Raw genomic sequence first — 26,883 nt, 5'->3', positions numbered from 1 at the left:
TATGACCCTTTTAGACATACTATACCATGACTTTTTTCAATATACTATAGTATAACTTATTCATGACTTTTTTCAACATGTTATTACTGTAGCCTGTTCCCAGACAATGAGTTGGATCACATATTTAATGCTTGAGCAAACCTCTTGCTTGCTCACAGCACATTGGATGAGTCATTGTTGGATGAGAGTTTTATTTCTGGATGAAAAAGATCCCTTCAAGATAAGTGACCGTTGATCGGCTGTTGTTTTTACAGGCAGAACTTGGCACCTTCACATACATTCACAATCGAAAGGCCCATCCAAGACAGACATGCTGGTTCTCCACATTCAAACATTAGTGACTGAATGATATACAATCCATATAGTCTTTTCTTTTTATGTTCTCTGGCAGTTTCTCTTAAAGATTACTTATGGATTTCTCATTTCTCTGTTTGAATGTTTCATTCACTGAGTCAACATCACCTGCTAAACTTCTTGAATAAAGCTGTGAGCAAAGATGATAAAAAACAAAAACAAGCACAAGCTTTCGGTGCCAGACAAACTTACGGACAAGGAGTCAATCAATTACTTATGAAGTCTGCAACAGAAAGCAGAGCCACATGGGTCAGAGGTGTTAGGTTCAGCACACACGTTGTTCACACTGTGATGGAGTCCATAAAAATGCCAACTGTTGTTTAGGCAAATGTGTGCAGAGACAATAGTGTCATCATTCCCTGCTATTTGTCCTCAACTGCTGCAACCATCAGCCGAAAATCATGTCATCAACAGCATGTGTTGTTTTGCAGCTCCATCTGCTGAAGGCTCTGTGTAGTGCAGGTTGTTTTGCTGTTAAAAGTTTTCTCTGTTGCTTACACTCGTGTACAATTCTTGAAATACACACCTCTTAATTGTGGCTTATCATTTAACTGCTACTGCACAACACTCAATAAATTTTATCCATTGCACTCTTACTGCAAAAAGTAAGGTTTACCCATAAAACTTCAACTTGAAGGCGATGACTGAGGAGAATCTCCAGGAACTTCCTTTAAAACTAATATTCAAATATTGCTGACTTTGAATGTGTATTCATCAAGGTTCTCACACACAGCTTGACAATACTTTTATTATTGAATGCTGTGTTTAGAGCATGTATTGGCACATGTGCTTCAAATTCGAGGTGTAAGGTGTGTGTGTGTGTGTGTGTGAAAAAAGTTGTTGAGTTTTAGGGTTTTGGCAGATGTGTATTGATACCTGTGGTTTATTAGAGTAGGTTAGTGTGAGTTTTAGTGAAATAGGTGAGATGTTTGGGGAAGCTGCAGTTGCAAACTTTTTGTCAGAAATGTGTGTGGAGAAAAGGGAAATTGCATTGATATCTACTTCAGAACAGACACAAGGCCTAGAGGCCTGTCTGCAACCATGGCACAGGTGCTCTACAGTGAAGAAATATAATTACTTAAGATGTAAATGCTTTATCAGTCAATGCACTGTGTACATAAAGGCCCAAAGCTGCTCCCTGATGGATGGTCCCTAGTGGATATGAAAGGAACTTTAGATTTACTCAATCTTATAAAAACTATCATTGAAGTTTCTCACAGTAAAGCGGTTAAAGAAAATTCACTTTTATTTGTTTCTGGGCCGTCCTTTCTTTTACTGGTTAAATACAACATCACAAGTAACCACACCGAAGCCCCGGAGCATTATACAACAACTTTAGACACAATTTGAACAGCTTGGTTCATTGATCCAAAGGGGGGGGGAGGGAATTAAGACTTTTTCTAGAAAGTTGTGAGTGAAGCTGAGGAGCACACTACAAAAAATGCCCAGAAAATTAGCTAACAATTGTTTTCTTTTCTTTTTTAATTAATGAATTCACCTGCCAGCTGGATGAGAATTTCACTTGTTTTATTGGTTTTTCTGCTATTTCTGCCTGTTTTTTGTTAGCTGGCACAAATGTTCTCACCCAGCTAACATTTTTCTTAGTAATATGATATGAACTCCATTGTTGCATTCAGCATTGTTTGTAGTGTTTCCAGCCTGGGGTGGAGGTATTCACACCCAGAGCCCGCCCCCTCTCCAAACTATCCCAGAGAAAAGATCCAAATCGGCCAGTAGAGCAGCAGCAATGAGAATTGTTAAAAAATAAAAAAATAAACCCTGTGTTGTCAGATCTAGGAACTGCTGCAGGGTTTGGAGCTGATGCACCTACCCCATTTTTGGAGAAATCCTCCAACTGGATAACAGGTAGGTTAAAAAATAAAATAAAAAAAATGAAGACATAATATATGTATTTACAGATATCCACACATACAGAGTATACATCCAAACATTAACAGGCTTGTACACATGGATATGCACATATCCAGACAGTGCATGTACCCACCAGAAAAAAACATTTCACCATTTTGGTGGCGAAATCTCAGTCACAGATGTTCTCACGTCACTACAATCTACGGTCTCCAAAGTCACAGATGTGGGGCAAATTAACTTTCAACTATTATTTATGTGCGTATGACTGCAAGCAAGCTTTACCCAGCTACAGTGCAGAGGTGCTGCAAACCAACATGGGCTACTTTACTGGATATTATGGCAGTAGAGTTGGATCTTACATTGTCTCTCCCAGTCATAATAGCACTACAGGGACACTACAGGGTCGTGGCTGCCGTCTAAATGATCAGTGTTGCTCACTAACAGTTTATGTACAAAACTTCTGGACACGTGGTAAAAATGAGGCTCCAAGTACATTTTCATATTTTTCATCCCCAGTGTATGTTATGTTTTCTTGTACCTTTTAATATTAGTCAAACTTTTACTGTATATGAGATGATAATTATTGTGACATCACATTCAGACTCACATAAGGGACAGACAGATCTCCCAATTGGATGTTCACAAGGCAAGTGCAAGTCTTTCCCAACAGTTGTTATTGTGGTTCATTTTAACATTTTCATTCCACCATTTTCCTTCTCCATCGGTCCCATTGGACATTGGACCGATGGTTTAGCTGACTGGATCCACCTGTTCCACGGTTTCTTTTTCTTTTTGAGGCATGTAAACCAATAACCCAACAAACTTTGTGGGCTAAAATTGTCTAGTTTTGTTGAGAACCACAGTTTAAAAAAAAATTGATGAAGAAGACAGACTCGTGGAAGACTTCATCCCCAAGTCTTGGCTCCTCATTGATTATTTCGGTTCCGATCAGGCAAAGCTTGCAATTTTGAAACTCTTTTCAGTCTTATGTCAACAGATACTGTAGATCTGGGGGAAAGTCTTGCAGATAAAACAAGACTAGGCTACTTTTCAACCAAAGGAATTCCAAAGGGTCAGGTTACACACAAAATAACTTATTTCCTCCAAACTACTGCCAAACTATCAGTCTATGTTAATAACATGAACAAAATGACAGATTTTTTGCAATGAGAGGTGACACAGATGATCGGTAAGCCTTTTAAATTGGATTTGGCCCGGCAGTGGAAGCCAGTTTGATGAGAAACCAAGTCCAGTCTGCAGTAACAACTACATTTCCACCTTCACCATGGAAACACAAATTAGAATCACACAGAGAAACGGTGTTCAACGGATTGAAAAAAAACAACAACAAAAAAAACGCAACAATCCACAAGTTATCTTGTATCAAGTATAAAAGATGTGATAATATCTTTGTGTAAGCAGAGCGACGCCAGGCGGTGTTGCGGCGTTTGCGGTGTCCTGTGCGACAACTTGTTCCCTCAGAGTGAGTCCGCTCCGTTAACGGTTTTTAAACGCACTCTTCATTCAAGCGCTGCGCAACTAAACCACAAACCATTGCAACAGATTAACAAACTATTACCAAGTATATCTAATAAGTTTTTTTTTGAATATATATATATATATATATATATATATATATATATATATATATATATATATATATATATATATATATATATTTAAAAAAAAACAAAAACAAAAAAAAAAACAGTTAAAACAGAACGAATCGGCATGAAGACACGACACCTCAGAAGGTAGAGAGACCCGGGTGCTCTGTCAGAGGCCCAAGTAGAAGGTTAGTAGAGTTCAAAAGGTCAGGGGTCACCCTGGTCATTTCTTGCCCTAGTTAGACAAAATCCAACACAGTTTACTCATTACAACCGTCATCACAGAGCAGAATGTGGAATTAGAGGAAAATTTATACAATGTTTTACAGGAGTTATCTTCTTTTTTAAGTTTCTTTTCAGTCGAAAATAAAATGCCTCAAACCCCTTAACACATACAGTATATTATTTTTATATATATATATATATATATATATATATATATATATATATATATATATATATATATATATATATATATATATATATATATATATATATTAGTGATATTTATTATCACTGGGATTTCCAACAGAAAATCATCCCATGAAAAAAAGAAATAGGTGACAGAACCGTTAAACTCTGGACACCGCTGTGGATGTGTATGAGCCACATGCGGCCACAATTTAGAGGTTTGGTCAGGTTTGAAACAACACTACTTGAAGCATTCCTGTTAATATAATAATTAGATAATAAGACTTAAATGGCGTTTCCCCAAGGCATATTATACATTCATAATACTATGTGAGTGCAACTGTTTATGTGCGTTTGTGTGTGTGAGGCTGTGTTTGTACTTGAAATACCTGCCACGAGTTATAAATTATCTGCACGAAAGCAGTATGTACAAGTATGTGTGTGTCTGTGTTTGCATGGCCCGTCCTCATGACTGAAGCACATTTCCGTAGGAAACAATTGCACCTCATTGGCTCAACCAAGTTAGCCAATCACCAATGACGGAAGCCAGAGCCCCTGGGCCCACCCCATCGCAGAGACCAGAGTTTGGTTGGTTGGGAATGTGTGTGTGAATGTGTGCGTGCGTGTGTGTGTGTGTGTGTGTGTGTGTTTGCGGACAGTGGAAACACAGTCCATTCCACTCGCAGAGTCCTCATGGATGGAGGGGAGGGGGTGCGGTTTCCGTGGTGATGAGAGTGAAGTGTCGATAAGTTGAGAAGCCTAAACCTCCGCTGCCTTCAAGCCGATTCGTTCTTGCTCCTGTCAGTCACTGTTGGGCTTCTTCAGGGAGAAGGCCAAGATGCTGAAGTGGTTGCTGAGCTGTTTTACCTAGCAATGGAAAATAGCATTATTTTGTACCTCAGTCATGTGTGGATTCAATAAAGAAAACTGCATAATTTTTAACATTTAGAAGTACAGGAACCAGACATGCAATTCTGTCTTTTATCTTGAACCCCGGGGCATTCAAATAGTTACCCGAGAAAGAAAAAAAACTATGTCTGCAGTTTAGCTTAACACCACTGTCATATCTGTTATTTAAAGGTGCTCTAACCCCCAATTTCCACCGGTTGCAACGGCTGTGGAGTCAATAGGTTTCCATTAGTCACAGGGTTCATACGCATTTTAACCAATACTTTTCCATGACCTTTTCATGACTTTTTGGCAAATTTCTATGACTATGTATTCCTGAAAATGTCAGTCGACATTATACAATAAGAATAAAAATCTGTGTTAAAGTTTACCCTCAGAGGTTTAACAATAAAATGAATGACAATTTATGTGGTTCATAGTGGGAGTCGTAATATCGCGCCCTGAATAGAACGGTGAGGTTAGGACGACGTGAAATACATTTATTAATCACATATTATACGGTGTTAAAAAAATATTACATGACTTTTCCAAAACTTTCTGGGTCTTTTTATGTTTCCAAAACCTTTCCAGGCCTGGAATTTGCATTTTTTAAATTCCATAACTTTTCCAGGTTTTTTCAAAATGTATGAACCCTGAAGTCAATGTGTGTATTTCCACTGACTGCGAAACGGCTGCGTATCTGCGCCCTCCGGAGCAGATACGCAGAGCTTCTATTTTTGTCGGACGCCGGAGAGCTCCGCAGCAATTCAGCACAATTCAGATAGTGCGGGACAGGAAGTCGAGCACAGAAACAAAATAAAACATCCGGTTAATTTTCTAAATAAAATACACCGTGCTCACGGCGGATCATATTTCCCTGCACTACACCTTGAAAACACAGCACAGAGTTTGTTTCCCCTCTACTCCTCTGGATGGAAACAAACTGTTGTTGGTTTTGTGGTTCTATTCTACGTGAATTCGCGAGATCTCGTGGGTCCTCGTGACTACAGCTATCAGTCATGGTCGCAGCCGTGCCGCAACAAATCCGGACCTGGTGGGTACTGATGGACGGCGGAGCATGGAGCCGACACGCAGCGGAGCAGGTCCGCAGACGTTCTGCATTCAGTGGAAATCCGGAGTTAGCGATGTTGGGTGACGGCACTTGTTGTTGACATTCAAAGTATTTTCAAACAAAACGAGGCTAACTTGCCCCTCCCTCCTCATCCCGTCCCCTCTCCCTCCCTTCCGTGCTTCCGCCCACTAACCCCCCAACCACCACCCCCAAATCCTTCTTGTCAGTTATTGGCTGGAACGCTGGAAGACTGTTTGTTATGTTTGGTGGTGCAGGTTGGCCAGTTTGTTCTTGTTGGCATTTGTGGAGCCTGGGCTGTCTACAGAGACCGTATTTTTTTACAGTGTATTCAGGGGACAGGCAGCTAGTACAGATAGTGAGGAGATGTTTGCTGTACGTAGCCTAAAAAACGTGTGACATCGCTTAGACCACCTTTAATTATGAAGCCACAGCCAGCCACCAGTTAGCTAGACTGGAAATGGGGAAACAGCTAGCCTGGCTCTGTCCAAAGGTTACAAAAGTTCTCCATTTAATACGCTAAATCTTGTTTGTTTAATCCGCACAAATTTGCGGTTATACGGGAGGTTACGTGCCAGACTATTTTCGGCCAGGACCAGTCGCCAGGCAACCAGCGGAAAATCCAGTAAGTTACTACTCAGAGCAAAGAAATACTGCCACACATAACCCCCTGCAAATTGACATTGTTACACTTCAGTTTTTGAACTGAATTAAAGAAACAAGCCATTACATGATAATGATTGAGCTTTAGAGGAGCTGGTAGGTGGACGTTGGTACCTTCTGACAGGCTAGTCATTTCCCCATTTCCAGTCTTTATGCTAAGCTGAGTGGCTGCAGCTACATATTTACTGTACATGACATTTTTTATTTTTTTATTTCAACAGAGGTCCTTTATGCGTCTACTCTTACCACTGAAACTCCATAGTGTATGTGTGCTAGTATGACGACAGCCGTCCACAGATACAGCAGGAGGGTCTCGTTGGCGACCACCCCGGTCACCGCTAACAACACCACCGGCGTCATGGGCAGCAACAGCCAGCTCAGCGCCTGGCAACGTGTGTTACTCATCTGACACACGATCAGCTTACACTGCGAGATAAATGCATTCACACGGGAATAAACACACATTAACACCTGAACACAGACATGTACGTATGTATTGCATGGTTGTCAAAAAAAGCACAACAAATAATAATAATGATGTGTGTGAAAAATCAGCAGACACTCACCGTGACATTAGCGAAGGCTGTGCCCACCATGAGGTAGAAGATCCTGGGCTGCAGCTCGAGGATGTTGGATGGAGAGAAGACCACCCAGGTGGTGGACAGGACGAAGAGCAGGACGGGAGAAAGGAAGGGCAGGAAGGCTTCGTACATGCTGCTATGCTTCAGGGTGTTACTGCGGTAAGCTCTGCAAAACAACACAGAGGGTGAAGAGTTCAGAGCGCTGTGTGTAACAATAATAATCCAATATCATAAAACGCTAAGGAAGGAGTGTACTTACTTCAGGACATTGTAGAGGCTCATGGGTAAGGTCACAGTGAAGGAACAGACTGGAAATAAAAAAAAAAAAGATATTCATTATTGTAGGTGGTGTTTTTATTTATTTTTTATGAGTGGGACCCACACTGGCTCTGTGTTCATAGTGATTTTTTTTTTTTTTTAACCTTTAAACCTTTGTTATAGTAACTAGGCACAGCAAAGCTGTCTAGCTTTGTTGTGGCACAGTCACATTTATATAATCTCCTTTAAATGCCTCTAATTAGGGCTGTAAAGATATGCGATATGCAACCGAATTCGCGACACTCAGGCCCACGAACCTGTGTCGCGGTGTGAAAGGCAGAATCACGACACACCCCTTCCAACTCCCAGAGTTATCCTTCCTGTCCAGATCCAATGCTCCCACATCTTTAAATTACTATTAGTATTAGTCGTTTTGGTGCCTTATCCCCCTTAAATTTAGCTAACTGTAAAGACAGCTAAACGCAAAGGGGGTGGGGGGGGGATTTGGCAGTGATGAGATTTTCGGCACAAACACCGGTAACGCTAACAGAGGTGTAACGTTACTAATGGCCGCTGTTCTGATAAAAAAGAGGAAGTTCTCTGCGCTTCTGCAGACCACAACAATCCGGTGCAACCGAGGCTGGACAAAAATGGTATAAAGTGACAAAAAATAGCCGGTGCAACACAGATGTCTTCTTACTTGATAATTTTATTACTTAAGGTGCATAACAGTGACTAACGTTTCGATGTAGAGTTACATCTTCATCTTCATCAGAGTCCGTTGTTCTGACTCAGGTGCCTGGGTCTGTTTCCCGACGGTTCAGTAAACTGCCGTTAGCGTCCTTAGCACCGGAGTTAAGTGCTGACCGGGTTTGGATTGCTGGCGGCTAGCTGGCTGGGGGCTGACTGTGGATGTGTCCCCGGGCCAGGACTGTTGTCAGCTGTCATCCCGACTGAAGCCTTGCAGCGCCGGGAGAGTGAGGCAGACAGACCGGTGTGCTAGCTGGCTAAATTAGCATTAGATTAGTCGTCTATCTATACAGTTAACGTTACTGATGAATTTGTGGGTTAACCCAGAGTTGTTAACCGTGGTCAAAACTAAAAAACTAAAAATAACTGAGCGTGTTGAACAATGTCGTAATCTTATGTTACCCACCAAGATTTAGCTAACGTTATAGACCAAGCATTAGCATTAGCTACTTGTCAACCAGCACCTTTATAGTACGCTAACCTTAAAGCAACACCAAAGCACTTTTACTCTTCGGCCCCCCTACAGGTTGGACGCGGAATTGTCCATTACCGTTACCATTATTCTTATGTCTCATTCGAACTACAGATACGCTACCCTGTTACGAGTTGATGAACCACTGAAAAGATTTTGGAAACATTATTTTAAGGTACAAAAGAATCTTTGGTGTTGGATCGATCGATATTGAAATCAATCAATATCAATAAATGAGGTCTCTGTTGTATTACTGTGTTGCAAAGTGGCATGTAATCAAACGATGCCATGTGGCAGAAAAAAGTTGTATTACGATAACTCTCCTCCAACCCCCCCCTCCCCAAAAAGAACCGTGGTTTGTATCGAATCGTGGGTCAGAAATCGCGAACCGAATCGTGGGTTTGGTGTATCGTTACAGCCCTACCTCTAATGATTGCACCAAACCATTCAACCATTAGGTGAAATAGTCCTTTTAATTCCTGACCTGGAGCTCAGCTAGTGAATGAATGTATTCAGAGTGACCAATCACAGCTCACCGATGATCATGAAGCTGAAAAGGTCTCTATAGAGGTAGTGCCAAAGGCATGGCTGGTACCACTTCTCCACGCCGACCACAGCAGTGACCAAGTAAACCAGGGAGATTGTCTGAAAGGAGATGAGACATCAAGTCATTACAAGGCTGGTTTGTGAAGGTGGTGAGCAGTTGCTTACCTCCATTTGTGTTTATGTGTGTGTGTGTGTGTGTGTGTGTGTGTGTGTGTGTGTGTGCGCATGCGTGTGTGTGTTCTTACCACTTGGCTGATGTCGTATCCCCATGGCAGAAACAAGATGCCAGTGTTATATTTCTCCCAGTGAGACAGGATGAATGAGAACAGCACCACCCACAGGATGTAATACAGTGTGAGCACGGCCACGCCACTTTCCAAACGTCCAAATATGGAGTAGACGGTGGCCACAAAGAAGATGCAGGCCCAACTGTCCAGGCCATGGTCAAACAGCTCCCCTAGTGGCGTGGAGGAGTTGGTGCGACGAGCCTGCTTACCATCAACACCATCTACACACGACGACAACAGAGAAGACGCGGATCATTGGTACGGTACATGTTTATGTCAACATTTATATTTTTTTTACATGTCTCACATTTCCACTCGACCAAAGCTGCTGGCCTGCATAAGTGTAAAACGTCTTCTGCAAAGTCTGAATCGGCCCCGTTACAGAAAGCAGGTTTACCAAACTCTGAGCCTAACACTGAACTCTGAGTCGACTAACCCTGAGATGGGAAACTGGGAAACTATGAGTCTATTTATTCTGAGTTAAGCTTGATAAAGCTCTAATACCACAATTAACCATGGCAACAGCTACATAGAAGGTGGCAGAGCCTGCATTTTAATCCTGTGGACAAAGCGATATAAATGCATGTGTATGCAGAATGTGCACATTTATCTTTAAAAAAAAAAAAAAAAGATCCCGAGTCAGAGCGGGAGAGTGTCAGTAAGTCGGCTAAACACAATAAAGTTTGTACTTATATTTTCTTAAATGTTAAAACACGTTCAGACTATAAACAGCCTATTTAAAAAGAAAAATCATTTTCAAAATAGATTCTGTAGCTGCACCACGATCCTGCTCACTCAGAAATACTAACATTTAATCTCCAATATTATAGAAATGATGTACCATCAGTGTGAACAATCACACCATTAGTGATAATTATTCAGTGATCATACATGTCTTAAGTTTTTATACCGATTTGTACAATTTAAACTAAGATTACACATGATGTGCAATAAAACACTTTAGTGGAACTGCTCTTTAGGGCTGCCACCTCTTAGTCGATTAGTCGACTAATCGGTCGTTTTGGTCTTAGTCGACTAAGATTTCTTTAGTTGAGTTATTTTTTTATGCTTATTCATGCTTAATTACTCATTTCCAAGAAACTTATGGGCACATTTCTGGTAAACACAAGATTTAAAGTGGTGCTTTTGCAGGATTAATTGTGGAGAAAGTCAGTTTTACAGATGGTTAATTAACTACATTTATATTGTGCTTTTCTAGTCTTAACCACCTCTCAAAGAGCACAGCTCTGTCGATTACATCAACTAATCGATTAATCGACAAAATCATATAAGTGTTAGTCGACTAAGAATTTCTTTAGTCAAGGACAGCCCTACTGCTCTTACAAACTGACAGCTGTCTTATGTGTTTACTCTGAGCTGACTTGATGCTTGTACAGTGGTGCTCATAAGTTTATGAACCCATGCTAAAGTTGACTAAAAAAGAAATACAAAAAAAAAAATCATCTTTTGGAAATTGATCTTAATGCCTTAATTAAAAAAAATAGGAAAAATCCAACCTTTAAGGACACCAATTTTCTTTGTGATGAAAAAAAGAATTTCTTTGAATGAATAATCTACCGTAAATAAATAAATAAATGTTCTTCCTTAAAATACAAAAATACAAAACACATACCCTTCACCATACCTAGAGATTGGCATGGTTTTATTTCAGTTAGCCTAATAGCTGGTTTGATTTGCATTGAGAGATGATTTTATGGAAAGTACCCCATGCCAATCTCTAGGTATGGTGAAGGGTATGTGATGATGTGGGGCTATTTTAATTCCAAAGGCCAAGGGAACTTTATCAGGATGCATAGTATCCTGGATCCATGAAATAACTGGCCTTTAAAAATAAAAATCTGCCTGCCTCTATGGGAATTTAACATAGGGGTGTACTTACTTATGCCCCCTGTATTTTAAGGAAGAACATTTATTTATTTATGATACATTACTCATTCACAAAGAAAATTGGTGTCCTTAAAGGCTGGATTTTTCCTCATCATCATTTTTTTTATACCTCTTTTTAGTCAACTTTAGCATGGGTTCATAAACTTATGAGCATATGAGGGCAAAAAACACTGCTCCAAGAAATGACTGACAGCGCATAAAAGCAGCAACTTTAGACAGTCCTGAGTCACAAACTAATATCCAACCAGGACTTTTTGATTCTGAAATAAAGTCAACCTCTACTAATTAACACGCTTCGATATGCGCGTCGATACGGACGGAGCAATGAGGAAATGAAGTGAAACAGTGTGATTGGCTCTGTAAGAGAGAGAGAGAGAGGGAGGACACAGAGAGAAACTCAGGGTTTGGTGGATAAAACCTGCCAGCGAGCACATGGAAGTAATCTGCAAACACATCCTCATAAGATGGTTGGTTTTATTTTAACGGTTCACAAAATAGTCAGCATGATTTTAAACTGACTTTAGTGTGGTTCACTGAGTACATGTCTACAGTCTACACACAAACAGACAGGGAAGGAATTTGACCGTAAAAATAAATCTGTATTTATTTGGCTGCCAAACAGCCCGGGGAAAATGTGAGAAAAAAAAATTCCTATGAGCTTAGAATGTTCAGTTAATTATTTGTGAAGCAATGCTACAAACTTCAATGCAGCGTTTCCCACAGATTAGAAAGCAATTCGTGGTGGGGGGGGGTCCAACACGCTGTTGGATGCTGTCCTCCTCTTTCTTCAATGTCTAACAAATCTCTCTCTCTCTCTCCCTGACCCTGTCTTTCACTGGTAGAAGCCTGAAAATATTGTAAACAAATAAATAACATAACTAATTACACTGGTCGGACTGTTCAGCTCTGTTTCAGACTGATACCTCCGGTTCAGGCTGGTCCTGAAAAAAAAAAAAATGACATAACCTTATTTATAATAAGTTTATTTGATTCAGCTGCTACTTATAGTGTTTTGACCTTGACAACCCAACTGCATTTTACCGCAAACTTGCGACTAGTTAACTTTCTAAAGCAGGCGCAATCGCTTGTTTGCTAAGAGTCGGGTCGGGACTCCAGCATTAACACACTGACAACATTGTATTCAGAATATAAAATATGTGTATAGCACTTTTTAATGTGTGATTGTGCGGCGCACCGCCACAAATTAGTCTATGTGTGGGAAACACTGCAATGTCATGTGTCACGCTCACTGATATTTGGGGGCTCTTAGTCTGGAAATCTGTCAATACAAAACATGTCCAATCATTTACCATGCTTAATGTTACACCTTGCTGTGTAAATATTGCTCTGCTAATGTGACTAATCTTGCTTGAAGGATTCGGTGGAGAGTACGAAGGGTGTGGCATAGGGCTGCACAATGTATCGGGTTTTTTTTTTATCGTCATCGCAATATTAACTAGCGCAATACACATATCGTGAAAGGCCGTGGCATATCGCAAAAGGCACTCGGAGATTTCTTATCAGTAGAAAACTGCATTTTTAATTGTAACTGTCGTTCTTTTTTTAAGTGGTGCCTTTTCTATTCAATTCACTGTTCAATTTGTTCAACCAAAGAATGTTGAAAATGATTTCCTTTTGTTTGTTTTAAACTCAACAAGCAATTGTTGTATTTTAGCAGAATACTGAAAGCAGCAGAAATGCAGAACTGAGTACATTTCTATATCTGTTTATTTATCGCCAGTAATATCGTTATCGCGATATTCAACAACCGTATCGCATATTTTCCTCATATCGTGCAGCCCTGGCACAGTGACATCGCAAATTACAATCTCCTTTAAATGCCTCGGATGATCGCACCAAATTGTAAACATTCAACCTAGGGCTGGGCAATATATCGATATTATTTCGATATCGTGATATGAGACTAGATATCGTGTTAGATTTTGGATATCGTAATATCGTAAATGGCTTAAGTGTTGTCTTTTCCTGGTTTTAAAGGCTGCATTACAGTAAAGTGTTGTCATTTTCTGTTACCAAACTGTTCTAGCTCTTCTATTATTTTTACCTTTACCCACTTAGACATTATGTCCACATTACTGAAGATTATTTATCTAAAATCTCATTGTGAAGATATTTTGTTAAAGCACCAATTGTCAACCCTATAATATCGCCACAATATCGACATCGAGGTATTAGGACAAGAATATCGCGATATCTGATTTTCTCCATATCGCCCAGCCCTAATTCAACCATTAAGTCAAATCGTCCTTTTAATTCCTGACCTGGAGCACAACGATCTCCACTTTACATACCATTAAAACTGCATTAATTACGTTTCTGGGTCCTCCATCCAAAATATCTGCTGCAAGCAACCCTGTTCACGTGACACACATTCATCACATCCACATTAGGGAAGCTTTAAATAAAACTGTAGAGCCCGATTTATGTGAACTGTAAACCACTCAGCGGACACTCGGGCACAAGTTGTCCATGTTGACAGTCAGCTACAGTTGTTCCAGGATGCTATGAATGCTGTGATCATATTCCAGCTTGAAATGTCTTGCTCAAGGGCAAGTTGTTAAGAGAAGGCAGAGTGTATCTAATTCATTTCCCCACCCATGTTTTATGGCCTGCTTTTCCCACCATGTTTCCTATGTGACACACACATCCCATTAAAAAAACCCATCTAAACTTTCTATTTTGAGTTGAGAAGTATTATGTTTACTATATTAAAACCTACTATTATAAATCTTTATTATAGTATAAGATATCGGCCGGATGTCTTTGAAGTTCTTACAACTGGAACACATACTGTATGTATGCAATCTTAATCATGTTTTTCCCATATCTTCTCGTAAACCAGCACATTCAACTGATAACCCTGCTGATTGATGATGTGGCATCCTGGTGATTTGCTATCAGTTTGTGCCTGATGCAAGAACTACAGGATTGTGTGTCTCTCATAAACAATCCCATTTCAACACACCACACACAGTACCTTGTTTATCTAAGGAAACGTGATGAAACTGAATTAAATATATCCAAACCTCCACGATATCAGGCGCAGTACATTCTAGCTGAAGACATATGATACTGGTTATGAATAGAGTCTGATAGAATACATTCCGTTGGGAAGAATTCGCCCGGCGCCCCTGGAAAAGTCGGAGAAGAACAACACACAGGGGTTGCGGGGGTTAGGACTCACCGAGTGTATAGGCCAAGAAGTTGAAGATCCCTGCAGCAACCCAGACCCAGCTAGGCACGTGTTCATGTTCTGCAGCTGACACACAAAGAATGTAAATATGCAGAAACTGAGAGCCATAGATTAGCCAAAATGATTTTCACTTTTCTGACTTTGCTTAAATTTCCTGTTAAAACTTATCTCAGCTAAAATTGAAGGCAACGCACAACAACTCTGCAACTTCTGAGCAGCATATTTTTAGGTGAACAATTAACACGTGCATAATTTGGTTAAGCTATTCTTGTAAGGAATGAGACCTTGACAACAAATATTCTTGTGAGGACAGTTTGCGTATGAGTCGTGCCTGTCCATTTATCTGTGTACCACGTTATATGAGACAACAGACTGATAGAGCACAGTATCTATTTGCAGAGTTGTGGGTCAGTCTTTGCTTATGTTCTAGAGATCTTGTTGCATATGTTAACAGTAGTAGCTCAGTGTTTGTGTGCATCTTTGTAGGAATGCAATGGGTTAGTGATTAGCCTGAGCCACCATAGCCACCGGTGCGTCAGTAAGAGATGGACTTTGCCTAGACAGTAAACAAACTTGCCAACATGCACCCTTCTAGTTTTTTGTTGCCAGCTTCTAAACAGTTGGGGTGGATTCAACTAGCATAGTTTGTTTTATAAACGGAACACTCCCTCACGCACTAGTCAAACACAACTAGGGGGAAAAGGAGTAGCACATAGGACCTACCAGAGGCAGTGAAGTCAAAGTCGTAAAAGGCCAACATAAGGAAATTCAACACAAGGAACATAAAGCCTGTGAATGTAATGAGGTTTGGAGCCAACCATGTTGGTAGAAACTGTTGAGAAAGAGATAGGACAGAGACAATAAGATAGTAACAGTGAATTAACATGTCACTTGGCTGATAAATAGAGTCTTCTCATCCGGATACTGACACTGATTAAATAACTAGACATTAATTATTGTTGCCACACTTAATGGACAGTGGCATCACTGTTAGGCAGATATACTCTTTATGACAAGGCGGGGAATTCTGTAAAACTTATCAGATCGCAGTCAAGCAGAGATGAACGTAAAAATGAAATAAAGGCTCAATATAGACAAGAAGATAAATGTGTTAGTGTCTTAACATCCTGTTCACAAGTACCCAGACTGATGCATTTTTATCAGGTACATGACTGCATTCAAATCAACGCAGTATCTCCAAAGACCAGAACACAATATTACAATCAGAGAATGATGTGTTCGGAGGCAGACAAAGAAGGATGAGGCCGTCTTGTTACTGTATCACAGCAGACCGTTGGAAACCTCATTAATGATGTATTTACACACATGCGCACACAGAGCTGAACAGGGTTTTTTTTTCTCACCTTCACCACAAAGTTCCAGAAAGGATGCATGACGTAGACAGACAAGGGATTTGAGTCCACTGCGCTGTACTGTAAAGAGACACAATCAATCAGTCAGGATGTGATTATCAAACACAAACAGTTCTTTGGTTGCATTTTGTTTTTGTTTTTTTTACATTTGATCATCTCATTGCAAGTCTTTTACAGCTTGTAATACAAGGCCACATGGCCTCCCGTGTAATTTGTTTACTGGATAATTTTGGTGGCCTGCCATCATTCAGAATTAAAATAAACCTGATCCCAGTCTCTGTTACTTTATCCAGGCATGAGGAAAATCAGTGTGTAGGCTACAGCGTAATGTACCCTCTATGGTGTTCATACAATTTAGGATGTGTGTGAGGCTGCTTTTTGTGTGTTTATGCTAGGGTTTCCAGTTAAGAAGAAATGCTGCCTCTCTGATGCCAGTGTTCTTGCAGCACTGTTTTCTGTGATTGGTTTCAATTTTTAGATTTAGATCTCACTCTCACCCCTAATTCACTTGAAATAGGACTGGGATCTGCATTTTCAGGTGGCTGCAATTTGATTTTGAACTGCACTTAAGAGACTAAGCAATAACTCAAGCACTTCCTTTAGAATGTCCACTGTGGATAGAGAGAGTCATTATGTTGTGTAATGTCAATAGTCTGTGTTCCTCAAATCAATAAGATAACGAATGTGACTAATCCTCACCACATATGCGAAAACATGCATCTTCTACAAACACGACTGAACACATGAAAGCACACACACAGAGATACAAGGGAGGCGGCAGTTTCTCTTGAGTGTGACAAAGGATGTGAGAGGCAGAAAGATGGATGACAGCATGAAAGAGAGTGGGACGATCAGTTGAACAACCCTTCGCTCTCATGTGCTTTCCATTTGCAACTGAGTCAACACCCAGTACTTTCATTCACTGACATTTGTCATCTTCCACTCTCCTCCGGCCACAGTTGCTCAAGGCACAGTAGCCAACACAGAGAGGGAACCACTTCAAAAGTGATTATTGTAAAAAAAAAAGGTCTTGCATGATGTACAGTTAAGGGAAGCAGTTTCCCACAGTAATCGAAGGAGACAGTATTTAAAAAAGAGCCTGAATGGCCTATGCTTGTGTCATTCAAGGACAAAGAACATGACCAGGAACAGACACCCTTGGCCGTCGCCATCTTGGTATTTTGGAGCCAGAGGTGACCACTGTTTTCAGTCTGTGTGCTAATGGGTGTATTTCTCCGCCCGACGGTGGTATATGTGCATGATGTGTTTGGATTTTCATCTCATTTTTTTTTTTTTTTTTACATTTTATAAACCTTAAAATGAGGTTATTGGCTACTGGCAGTCGCCGGGCCACCGACAACCTCGCTTTTGCTAGGCAACCACGGCGATCTGAGCTCCAGAGAGCCCGGGATAAGAGCAGGCAGGCAGGTGTCAGATCTGTGCAGAGCACCGAAAAAAAGAAAACACACATCACAGACAGTATGAAAATAACATCTAAAATACAAGAGTCACTCTCTGTGGTTTCTGTGACGTGATGATGAATACTACACATATGTTCCAAAAATACAAAAACGGCCAAAATACACAGAGCTACCAATAGCTCAGACATTGGGGACAAAGCCAGTGAATGAGTATGTATTTCTGCTTGCGCAGAGGACATAAGTTGAGTAGGCGGTCTTTCAATAATGCCCAGGACAGATATCCGTAAACACTGCTAAAAGAATGTATTCATATGCAGCCCGGACCACCGGTGAAATGTGGTCTGAGCTACCGGATCTCAATGCGTCCTCAATGTGTCCTGGGTGTGTTCACACCTGTAGTTAGAGCTGTCCACTTGTGATCGGATCACTCAGGACAGATGCCAATGCCAGGTGTGAACAGGGCCTAACTGTCTTAAGAATTATTGGAAAACATAAAGATATAAATGAATGAGGATTCTGAGTGAATACACATTGCTATTGTAGCCGTTATGTACAATGGTACTGATCATAGACTAATGTGTGAACAATGCCCAGGTGAAAATATATCCCCCTTATAACAACTCAATTTCCTTGTGTTGTTAGATCCTTTAATAACTGCCACTCCTGTTTTCTACTGTCCTCCATAGCCAGAGACAGGACAACAAGCTCTTTGTATCTGTACTACCACATTGATGCTCATCTTTATGGGAATTAACTGAACACTGAAATGTTTGTGTCATGCAGAAAGGATTCTGCTGTTTTAACATTTTAACAACACAGTTATATATATGGTCACTACAATTCTTAGAAAAGTGATTTCGCTTGTCAGTCCTTGTTTATTGTCGGCGTTCCACATCATTGTAACCTGACTGGTTCAAGTTGAGTGGTTTCCCCTTAAGTTTGCCATTACAGCAGCTACTTGGTTTACTTTCTCTCTGTGGTTGCAATATCAGTAAACGTTTTGCTGGCTTTCTATACAAAGAGGAGACATACAGGGGGCATCTGAAATGTGTGAAAACACAAAGTAAAGCCTTAATTCATAACAAAGCACTGTCGAACAGCAAGAGTCGCTAGCTAACTATTAGCACACTTGCGCCAATGTCAAGCAAAACATGGCAAACTATTACACTTCCGGCCGCCACTTTCAAAATAACAGAAGTACTATTTGTGAAGAGTAACGTTATTCCCAAAAATCCAGACACTTAAGAAATGTCTTTGAAAAATGAATAGTTTTTTTTGTATTTACCAGACTTAAAATAGCGTGTAAAATGCTTATATTTCGGGAGGAACAAAGTAAATCCTTTAGTCAGAGATGAGTCTCCAACCACCACTTCCCACCTCAAAGGGTGCCTTTTACTTTCTGACCCCAAACTTGAACGCTATCCAATCAACGGTTAACATAGAGGGGACAACATTATAAAAAACAGTAGGGTCATAGCAGCATACGAGATCATACTGTAGCTAGCTAGTTAACGTTATAACTAGCTACGTTATCTAACAATCACGCTTTTATTTTCTAGGGGATAACTGACCAGGATCTGGAATGGTTTTGACTAACTGCGGTTACCTTCACACACTCTTTTTTTTGCCAGGGAAAACCCTGCAGATCGTGACAGCTAGCTAACTGTTAAACACATCTACACACAGGGTGCATAGCTATGCACAGGGTCGGCTTAATGGCCAACGTCAGTTGCTAGCACTAGCAGGCTATTACAACATACGAATCGTAACGTTACCTTGTATTTGTCGAAGCCTGCGAGCTGCTCCGGAGTGACATATTCGTAAAGAGCCATGGCGGTACAGTCTGGACCCACAATGAGATAAATGGATATGTCTTCTTTTGGAAATGCGAACCCCAACGTTAGCTGCCGAGTCGAAGTACCATCTAGCTTGGCCGCTGTCGTTCACGCCGGGTGAGGTGATGTCGAAACATTTGGGCCACTCCTACGGAGCGCAAACATCCAACTGACTGGAGCTCACTGCCGCCGCCTCTGGCCTGGATGTTTGCGAATTGCGATTTTATTTTTTAAAAGAAAAACAGCATGGAATTCTGATTCGAATGGTCCAGAATTACACGATTTTAATTAATTATGGTATCACTTGAGAAATCGACTACGGATAATGATTGTTGAGGTGTCGTATCTAGGTTTGTTTTGTTAATTGTTCACTGACGTCTTCTCTCTTCTTAAACGTGACGTGGCTTTCCTTTGCAGCCGGAAGAGAAAGACAGGTTTGCTTGTCTGATGCTGAACAGCTGAAGTATCGCTCGAGCCCAGTGTAAAAACCCAATTTAAGGGATAATGTAAGTAATATTATTAGTTGAACTACTTTGCAATAAATGTAATGTCGTACATTTCTGGAAGCTTTATATGTAGCGTCCCCTTTTTGGTTAACGTTAGTTCAGCCAGTGTTGGTGTTAGCTAACGTTAGCTAGCAGCAACGTTAACGTTGCACAGATTGGTGGTCCATATGTAGCATGATTTGGCAGATTGATTAACAACCATGTAATCAGTAATAAAAGCGATGGCTGTTGCAGTAACTGATTTTCAGATCCATCTACATAATATTTATAAGCAGAATACAGCGAATAGCAAGTGTCGGCGTTTTGTGATCAGTCACTTATTACACATAAAAATGACATGTCATAAAAGGCCATAGATATGATAATGTTTATGCTGGTTGTTTTAGATACTTGACCGTAACTGTACATCAAATTTTATATAATCGCATTGCTAGGCATTTTATAAAGATTTTTTTCCCCTTGTTTTTTAGATTTCAAATTAATTTTTCCATCCATCTGTCAAAGCAGCTATTTGTTGCATTTTTCTAATACAATAAGAATTGATAAATTAATCGCAGAGATAACGTGAACATCAGCCTTACTTAGAGCTGGGCAATATATCGATATTATATCGATATCGTAATATCGTACTATGGCATTAGTGGTGTCTTTTCCTGGTTTTAAAGGCTGCATTACAGTAAAATTATGTACTTTTCTGAACTTACAAGACTGTTCTAGCTGTTCTATTATTTGCCTTTACCCACTTAGTCATTATATCCACATTACTGATGATTATTTATCAAAAATCTCATTGTGTAAATATTTTACCAATAGTCAACACTACAATATGGTTGCGGTATCGATATCGAGGTATTTGGTCAAAAATATCGTGATATTTGATTTTCTCCATATCGCCCAGCCCTAGCTTTACTATTAAAAAGTAATGCTTATGACGTGCATTCACTTAAATGGATGTAAACAAGTGTCTGGAAGGTCATACAATGCATTCAGATAGATGTGTGAAAGGTGTGTATTTACTTTGGGAAATGGACAGAGATGATGCAAAGTAAACATAACTTTATAGTAAATTGAGTGATCCTAGCTGCTTTTGACTAACACTTTGACTTACGCTTGCAACACTATCTCTTTACCCTCTGCAGAATGGTGACAGACGTGCAGCTGGCCATATTCGCCAACATGCTTGGCGTGTCATTGTTCCTGCTGGTTGTGTTGTATCACTATGTTGCTGTCAATAACCCCAAGAAGCTGGAGTAGAGTCCCCCAATATGGTCGGAGAGGTGAGTGCAATTTATATCTAAGATGGTTCAGCACTTTGATATATTTATATATTTTTGTTTGCCACTGCCAATCATGTTCCACTGTGACCTTGATCAAGTCAAGTTACTTAAAGACTTGAGTGACTTCTCACCGTCTCGTTTGAAAATCAAAGCACATTCAGCTACAGAGGACTATTCTTTCCAGGGTTTAACATCTGTTGACCTGCTGAAAATCTTTTTCTCCCCACAGGTGAGATCGGACTCAATGCCATCACCATGGAAACAACATTCCCCACTTCCAGTCCCAAGAGATGAATTTCTTTGTAAGATTGCACAGTAGTGTTTTTTTCTAATAATAAAAAAAATGTGTATGCCTTTTGCATTAATGCATCATTTATTCCTTAAGTTATTCTGCATGCACACTAGATACAGTCTTATTGAGGTATTATATTGCAATACCGTTCAAGTTAATTTATTTATACTTCAAGTTTGAGTCAAGTTCCAACACAGTATTATATCAGTCACAGTAAAAGTAATTTGGTAAAAATCTGTCCATATGTCACTGGGTTTAAGATATGCTCATCACATTTAAAAAGACAACTCCTGTAACCGTTCGCCTTACACAAAATATTTATATCATTTGAGTGTACACACACACACACACACACACACACACACACACACACACACACACACACACACACACACACACACACACACACACACACACACACACACACACACACACACACACACACACACACACACACACACACACACACACACACACACACACAAATGACAGGTTCCTCTATATTGGTGTGCTGTGGAGCAAAAAGCTCTAAAGGAATGTGACAAAGTATATTTTAAACAGATATGTGTGTATAAAGGTATTAACCCACACTTTGGACCTTACCATGTTTTACCATTTTTAAATGTTTTACTTTTAAGCCACTTGTGTAAATGGCTTTATATGTGGGAAATAAAAGTCCCAAATCACAGTTCTCTGGTAGACTGCAGCAGATGCAACCACTGCCAAGCTTTATTGGATTTGGGGTACTCTTACTGGGGCCCTTTTTCACATTTACGCTTGAGGGTGGCCTGTTCTAGGCAGACACAGCTGTGCCATGTTTTTCCCTCCGTTTTTTAATAACTCATTACTTTACTCCAAGAGATAATCAGAGCCTTGAAAGGTCCAGCTACTAGTCAGAAAGGACAGTAACAACAAGGTTGTTAGTGTATTTATCCTAAAATCACTTGTCACACATGGCTTACACACAGGTAATTTCCATCCCATGTGATAATATGTGCAGTTAGTTATTGTTTCGTATTTGGACTTAAAAGTCCAGGTTAGTTTCTTTGCTGTGGATCAGCAAAGATCAACTGCTACTAAGATCAGTGTTGTAAAACCATGAAAATGTCCTTTGGGGGTGAACACCTTTTTATAGGCACTATATGCAAAACACTAAGAACTTCTGGAATAATTACATTAAATACACACTTCACTCACAACTTAGTTTCTAAAATCACGATGGAAATACGGAGGTTATAAAGGTGCTGTTGTGCTCGTCAGTCTGAATAAAAATCAACCCGTTGCTGTAATAGTACAAGTGGCTGACTGTAAAAATACCAGTGCGTTACAGTGTTGGTGAGAGTGCATTTAACATCTTTTTTTGGGAAGAGGGACATCAGAAGGCAAGGACTAAAATCACAAAAACATATGTGAAGTACAATGGTAACAGCTGAAATGTTAAAGGATATTTCTTGTTCAGTTGGAAAATTTGGATGGGGAAGGTTTGTACCTCTCCCGTACCTTAGCCACAGTTGTGGTTTCATTGAGCAAGGCACTAAACCTCCAGCTGCTCCAGTAAAGCTGCTTAATGGTTGGAATGGACAGCTCCACGGTCTGACTGTTGAACAGCATGGTTGAAAACACCATGCATGCTCGGGAAAATCTGAATAAATAATGCTAAAATTGTATTGCACACTAAGATGCCTCAAATAATCCTCCCTTGATGACAGTGCCCCATACCGGTTTCCTAGTTTTAAATGGTTTTGGTCACAATATAGGAATTTAGGCTCACATGAAGCAAATATAGACATATACGCAAGCCTCTTCTGTGCAGTTCCTAGGCTTCTCCACACAGGGTCACTGTCTCACACATGTTCACAGTCTCAGGCAGGGGCATCACTGGAGTTTCCTCAACCTTCAAGGAGACATCATACAGCCTGGTTAAGTTTTAGCAATTTGATTAATTCACGTTCAGCATTTGTTTCTCTCTGAATGTGCATTATTCTATTTCACACACAGTGTGTGTGTGTGTGTGTGTATCTGTATCTGTTTTCACCTGTTGCACTGTCTCATCCTTCTGTGCAGTTTCTATAATAGTAGTTCCTGTGTAGTGGAGACTCCTGTCTGGGCTTTTCTTCATTAGTGCTTTAGAGGCCAACTGCACGGCACCCTCTTTTTTCCCCGATACACCTGTAGATGGAAATAAACGTGATGTTAACTGTGGATTTGTGCAGTTTACATACTGGAAAGAGTAAACTCTAAAAGCAATGTCATGCAGCACTTTAAACTTATGGAACAAAGGAAAATAGCTGTGACACTTGTATGGGAATATATACTAAAGCCATATTGAGAGCTACAAGTATGGAAACGGGAAGCAGTTTCACCGTCTCACTAAAACCTGGTCCAAAGTGTTATACCGACCGTCAAATTTGCAAACCGACAAATTAGCTAAACCCTGAATGTCACTTAACCTATTTTGACTGGTGCAAGCATTAGTCAGGTAATTGTCTCTAGACCAAACAGTCAATAGCACAGCAACATGTGTAAGTGTATGTATACATGCCTGACAGTGACAGGTGTCGATGGAGGCCAGGTCTAAGCAGCTTCCAGACCTTCATGGTGGCTGACACCTCCTTATCTCCTGATGGAACTGGGTTAATGCTGCTAGGAGATGTTGTACTGTCATGTGCAGGAGGGCTTTCAGTCGACCCCACCCTCCTGATGGGGATGCGGCTTACATGAGGTTGCAGCTCACATCTGGGCCGGCAACAGAGAGGTTAGCATGTTTTACCCATGGAAATGGAACAAGAGTAGTCATTTGACTAGTACCAGAGGTGTCAAGTAACGAAGTACAAATACTTTGTTACCTTACTTAAGTAGATATTTTGGGTATCTATACTTTACTGGAGTAATTTGTTTACAGCAGACTTTTTACTTCTACTCCTTACATTTTCACGCAATTATCTGTACTTTCTACTCTTACATTTAAAAAATAGCCTCGTTACTCCTATATATACACAAGGGTAATTGTTACTAAGCCTGCCCTGGGTACACCAATTTTCTTGTCCAGTTTTGTTATCTTACATCCGTTGCCCTCACAGATTCCTGCAGCTAAGCTTGGATGTACATTTACATTCCAATAAAGGCTATTGATAACAGCCTCTGAAGTTTGACTTTTTGCACCATTATAAGCAACTAGTCATCATATCTTTCGCTCCATGAAACACATGTTAATGCTCAGTAATACACATATGGTTCTTTAATGTATTTGCATTTTACTAAAATGCGTTCATTTTCAATGGGCAGTACTTTTGCACTTTTACTTGAGTAAAAAGCTTGAGTTGATACTTCAACTTCTACAGAAGTCTTTTTAAACCCTAGTATCTATACTTCTACCTGAGTAATGAATGTGAATACATTTGATCCCTCTGACTAGTACTAAAGACAATGGTGATTGATTTTAGTTGTAATGGTGACAAAACACGTCAGTGGGGCCGTACAGTGTATCACAGACTACTTCGTCGGGAGGAGAGCAGACGGCAGCTCTGGAGACGGATTGCTGCAGAGTTAGCTAGCTTGTCTGGGAGGCAGATGGACCGTTAGAACCAGCGCTGCCGCCGGCCGCCAGCCCGCTGACTAACAAGCTGGGTAGCTAACTAGCCAGCCATCCGCTAGTAAGCTACCATCCATCCATCTTCTTCCGCTTATCCGGTAAGCTCTCGCTTTGGTCGTACAGAGATTGGATGGCCCTGAGCAGGGACCCCCCTCACCCCATACTCCCGCAGCACCTCCCACAGTATCTCCCGGGGGACCCGGTCATACGCCTTCTCCAGATCCACAAAACACATGTAGGGTCTGTAATCCGCATTGTTCCTCTTCAACCTGAGGTTCGACTATCGACCGAACCCTCCTTTCCAGCACCTTGGAGTAGACTTTACCGGGGAGGCTGAGAAGTGTGATACCCCTGTAATTGGCACACACCCTCTGGTCCCCCTTTTTGAAAAGGGGAACCACCACCCCGGTCTGCCACTCCTTAGGCACCGTGCCAGACTTCCACGCAATGTTGAAGAGGCGTGTCAACCAAGACAACCCCTCCACACCCAGAGCTTTAAGCATTTCTGGACGGATCTCATCAATCCCTGGGGCTTTGCCACTGTGGAGTTGTTTAACTACCTCAGCAACTTCCACCAGGGAAATTGACGACAATCCCCCATCATCCTCCAGCTCTGCCTCTATCATAGAGGGCGTATTAGTCGGATTTAGGAGTTCCTCAAAGTGCTCCTTCCACCGCCCTATTACCTCCTCAGTTGAGGTCAACAGCGTCCCATCCTTACTGTACACAGCTTGGATGGTTCCCCGCTTCCCCCTCCTGAGGTGGCGAACGGTTTTCCAGAAGCACCTTGGTGCCAACCGAAAGTCCTTCTCCATGTCTTCTCCGAACTTCTCCCACACCCGCTGCTTTGCCTCTTTCACGGCAGAGGCTGCAGCCCTTCGGGCCCTTCGGTACCTTGCATCTGCCTCCGGAGTCCTCTGGGATAACATATCCCGGAAAGACTCCTTCTTCAGTCGGACGGCTTCCCTGACCACCGGTGTCCACCACGGTGTTCGTGGGTTACCGCCCCTTGAGGCACCTAAGACCTTAAGACCACAGCTCCCCGCCGCAGCTTCAGCAATGGAAACTTTGAACATTGTCCACTCGGGTTCAATGCCCCCAGCCTCCACAGGGATGCACGAAAAGCTCCGCCGGAGGTGTGAGTTGAAAGTCTGTCGGACAGGGGCCTCCTCCAGACGTTCCCAATTTACCCGCACTACCCGTTTGGGCTTACCAGGTCTGTCCAGAGTCTTCCCACACCCTCTGACCCAACTCACCACCAGATGGTGATCAGTTGACAGCTCTGCCTCTCTCTGTGTCCAAAACATACGGCCTCAGATCAGATGAAACGATTATAAAATCGATCATTGACCTTTGGCCTAGGGTGCTCTGGTACCAAGTACACTTATGAGCATCCCTATGTTCGAACATGGTGTTCGTTATAGACAATCCATGACTAGCACAGAAGTCCAACAACAAACAACCACTCTGGTTTAGATCAGGGAGGCCGTTCCTCCCAATCACGCCTCTCCATGTGTCTCCATCATTTCCCACGTGCGCGTTGAAGTCCCCCAGCAGAACTATGGAGTCCCCCACTGGAGCCCCATACAGGACTCCATTCAAGGTCTCCAAGAAGGCCGAATACTCCGAGCTCTTGTTTGGTGCATACGCACAAACAACAGTCAGAGTTTCCCCCCCCACAACCCG

General features: G+C 41.1%; 3 protein-coding genes and 1 long non-coding RNA gene across 7 annotated transcripts in view; 2 read left to right on the top strand and 2 right to left on the bottom strand.

Moving 5' to 3' along the window:
* Positions 1–4,541: 4,541 nt before the first annotated feature.
* Positions 4,542–23,622, top strand: LOC116041985. Its single transcript, XR_004103073.1, has 3 exons — positions 4,542–4,683; positions 18,515–18,525; positions 23,604–23,622. It is a non-coding gene; the product is annotated as an uncharacterized LOC116041985 (long non-coding RNA).
* Positions 4,592–19,696, bottom strand: selenoi (selenoprotein I). The gene is made up of 10 exons (XM_031288096.2): positions 19,471–19,696; positions 16,266–16,334; positions 15,625–15,733; positions 14,893–14,967; positions 9,738–10,000; positions 9,483–9,591; positions 7,726–7,774; positions 7,452–7,632; positions 7,132–7,311; positions 4,592–5,111 (listed from the first exon to the last, which is right to left on the bottom strand). Exons 1-10 carry the CDS (start codon positions 19,525–19,527, stop codon positions 5,004–5,006), a joined length of 1,200 nt encoding a protein of 399 aa, XP_031143956.1. The 5' UTR covers positions 19,528–19,696; the 3' UTR covers positions 4,592–5,003.
* On the top strand, positions 19,792–21,670 carry ost4 (oligosaccharyltransferase complex subunit 4 (non-catalytic)). 2 transcript variants are annotated; one of them, XR_004895821.1, is made up of 3 exons: positions 19,792–20,036; positions 21,176–21,313; positions 21,543–21,641. XR_004895821.1 is itself a non-coding variant. In XM_031288100.2 (2 exons), the coding sequence occupies exon 1, from the start codon at positions 21,177–21,179 to the stop codon at positions 21,288–21,290; it is 114 nt and encodes a 37-aa protein (XP_031143960.1). In that variant the 3' UTR covers positions 21,291–21,313; positions 21,543–21,670. The 2 variants fall into 2 exon arrangements, 1 of the variants encoding a protein (XP_031143960.1); XM_031288100.2 differs by lacking the exon at positions 19,792–20,036 and having other exon boundaries at positions 21,177–21,313; positions 21,543–21,670.
* Positions 22,969–26,883, bottom strand: part of agbl5 (ATP/GTP binding protein-like 5) — a 19,045-nt gene continuing 15,130 nt past the window's right edge. For all 3 annotated transcript variants that reach the window (XM_031288094.2, XM_031288093.2, XM_035995038.1), the window contains 3 exons: positions 24,148–24,341; positions 23,641–23,774; positions 22,969–23,499 (listed from right to left, as the gene is read on the bottom strand). In XM_031288094.2, the coding sequence (XP_031143954.2) occupies positions 23,422–23,499; positions 23,641–23,774; positions 24,148–24,341 (406 nt within the window). In that variant the 3' untranslated portion in view covers positions 22,969–23,421. The remainder of the gene's footprint in view (positions 23,500–23,640; positions 23,775–24,147; positions 24,342–26,883) is intronic.

The sequence above is a fragment of the Sander lucioperca genome, chromosome 19 (assembly GCF_008315115.2).
Source record: "Sander lucioperca isolate FBNREF2018 chromosome 19, SLUC_FBN_1.2, whole genome shotgun sequence".
NCBI lineage: Eukaryota > Metazoa > Chordata > Actinopteri > Perciformes > Percidae > Sander > Sander lucioperca.
The sequence above is the reverse complement of the archived record's forward strand: the minus strand, read 5'-3'. Positions and strand labels throughout refer to the sequence as shown.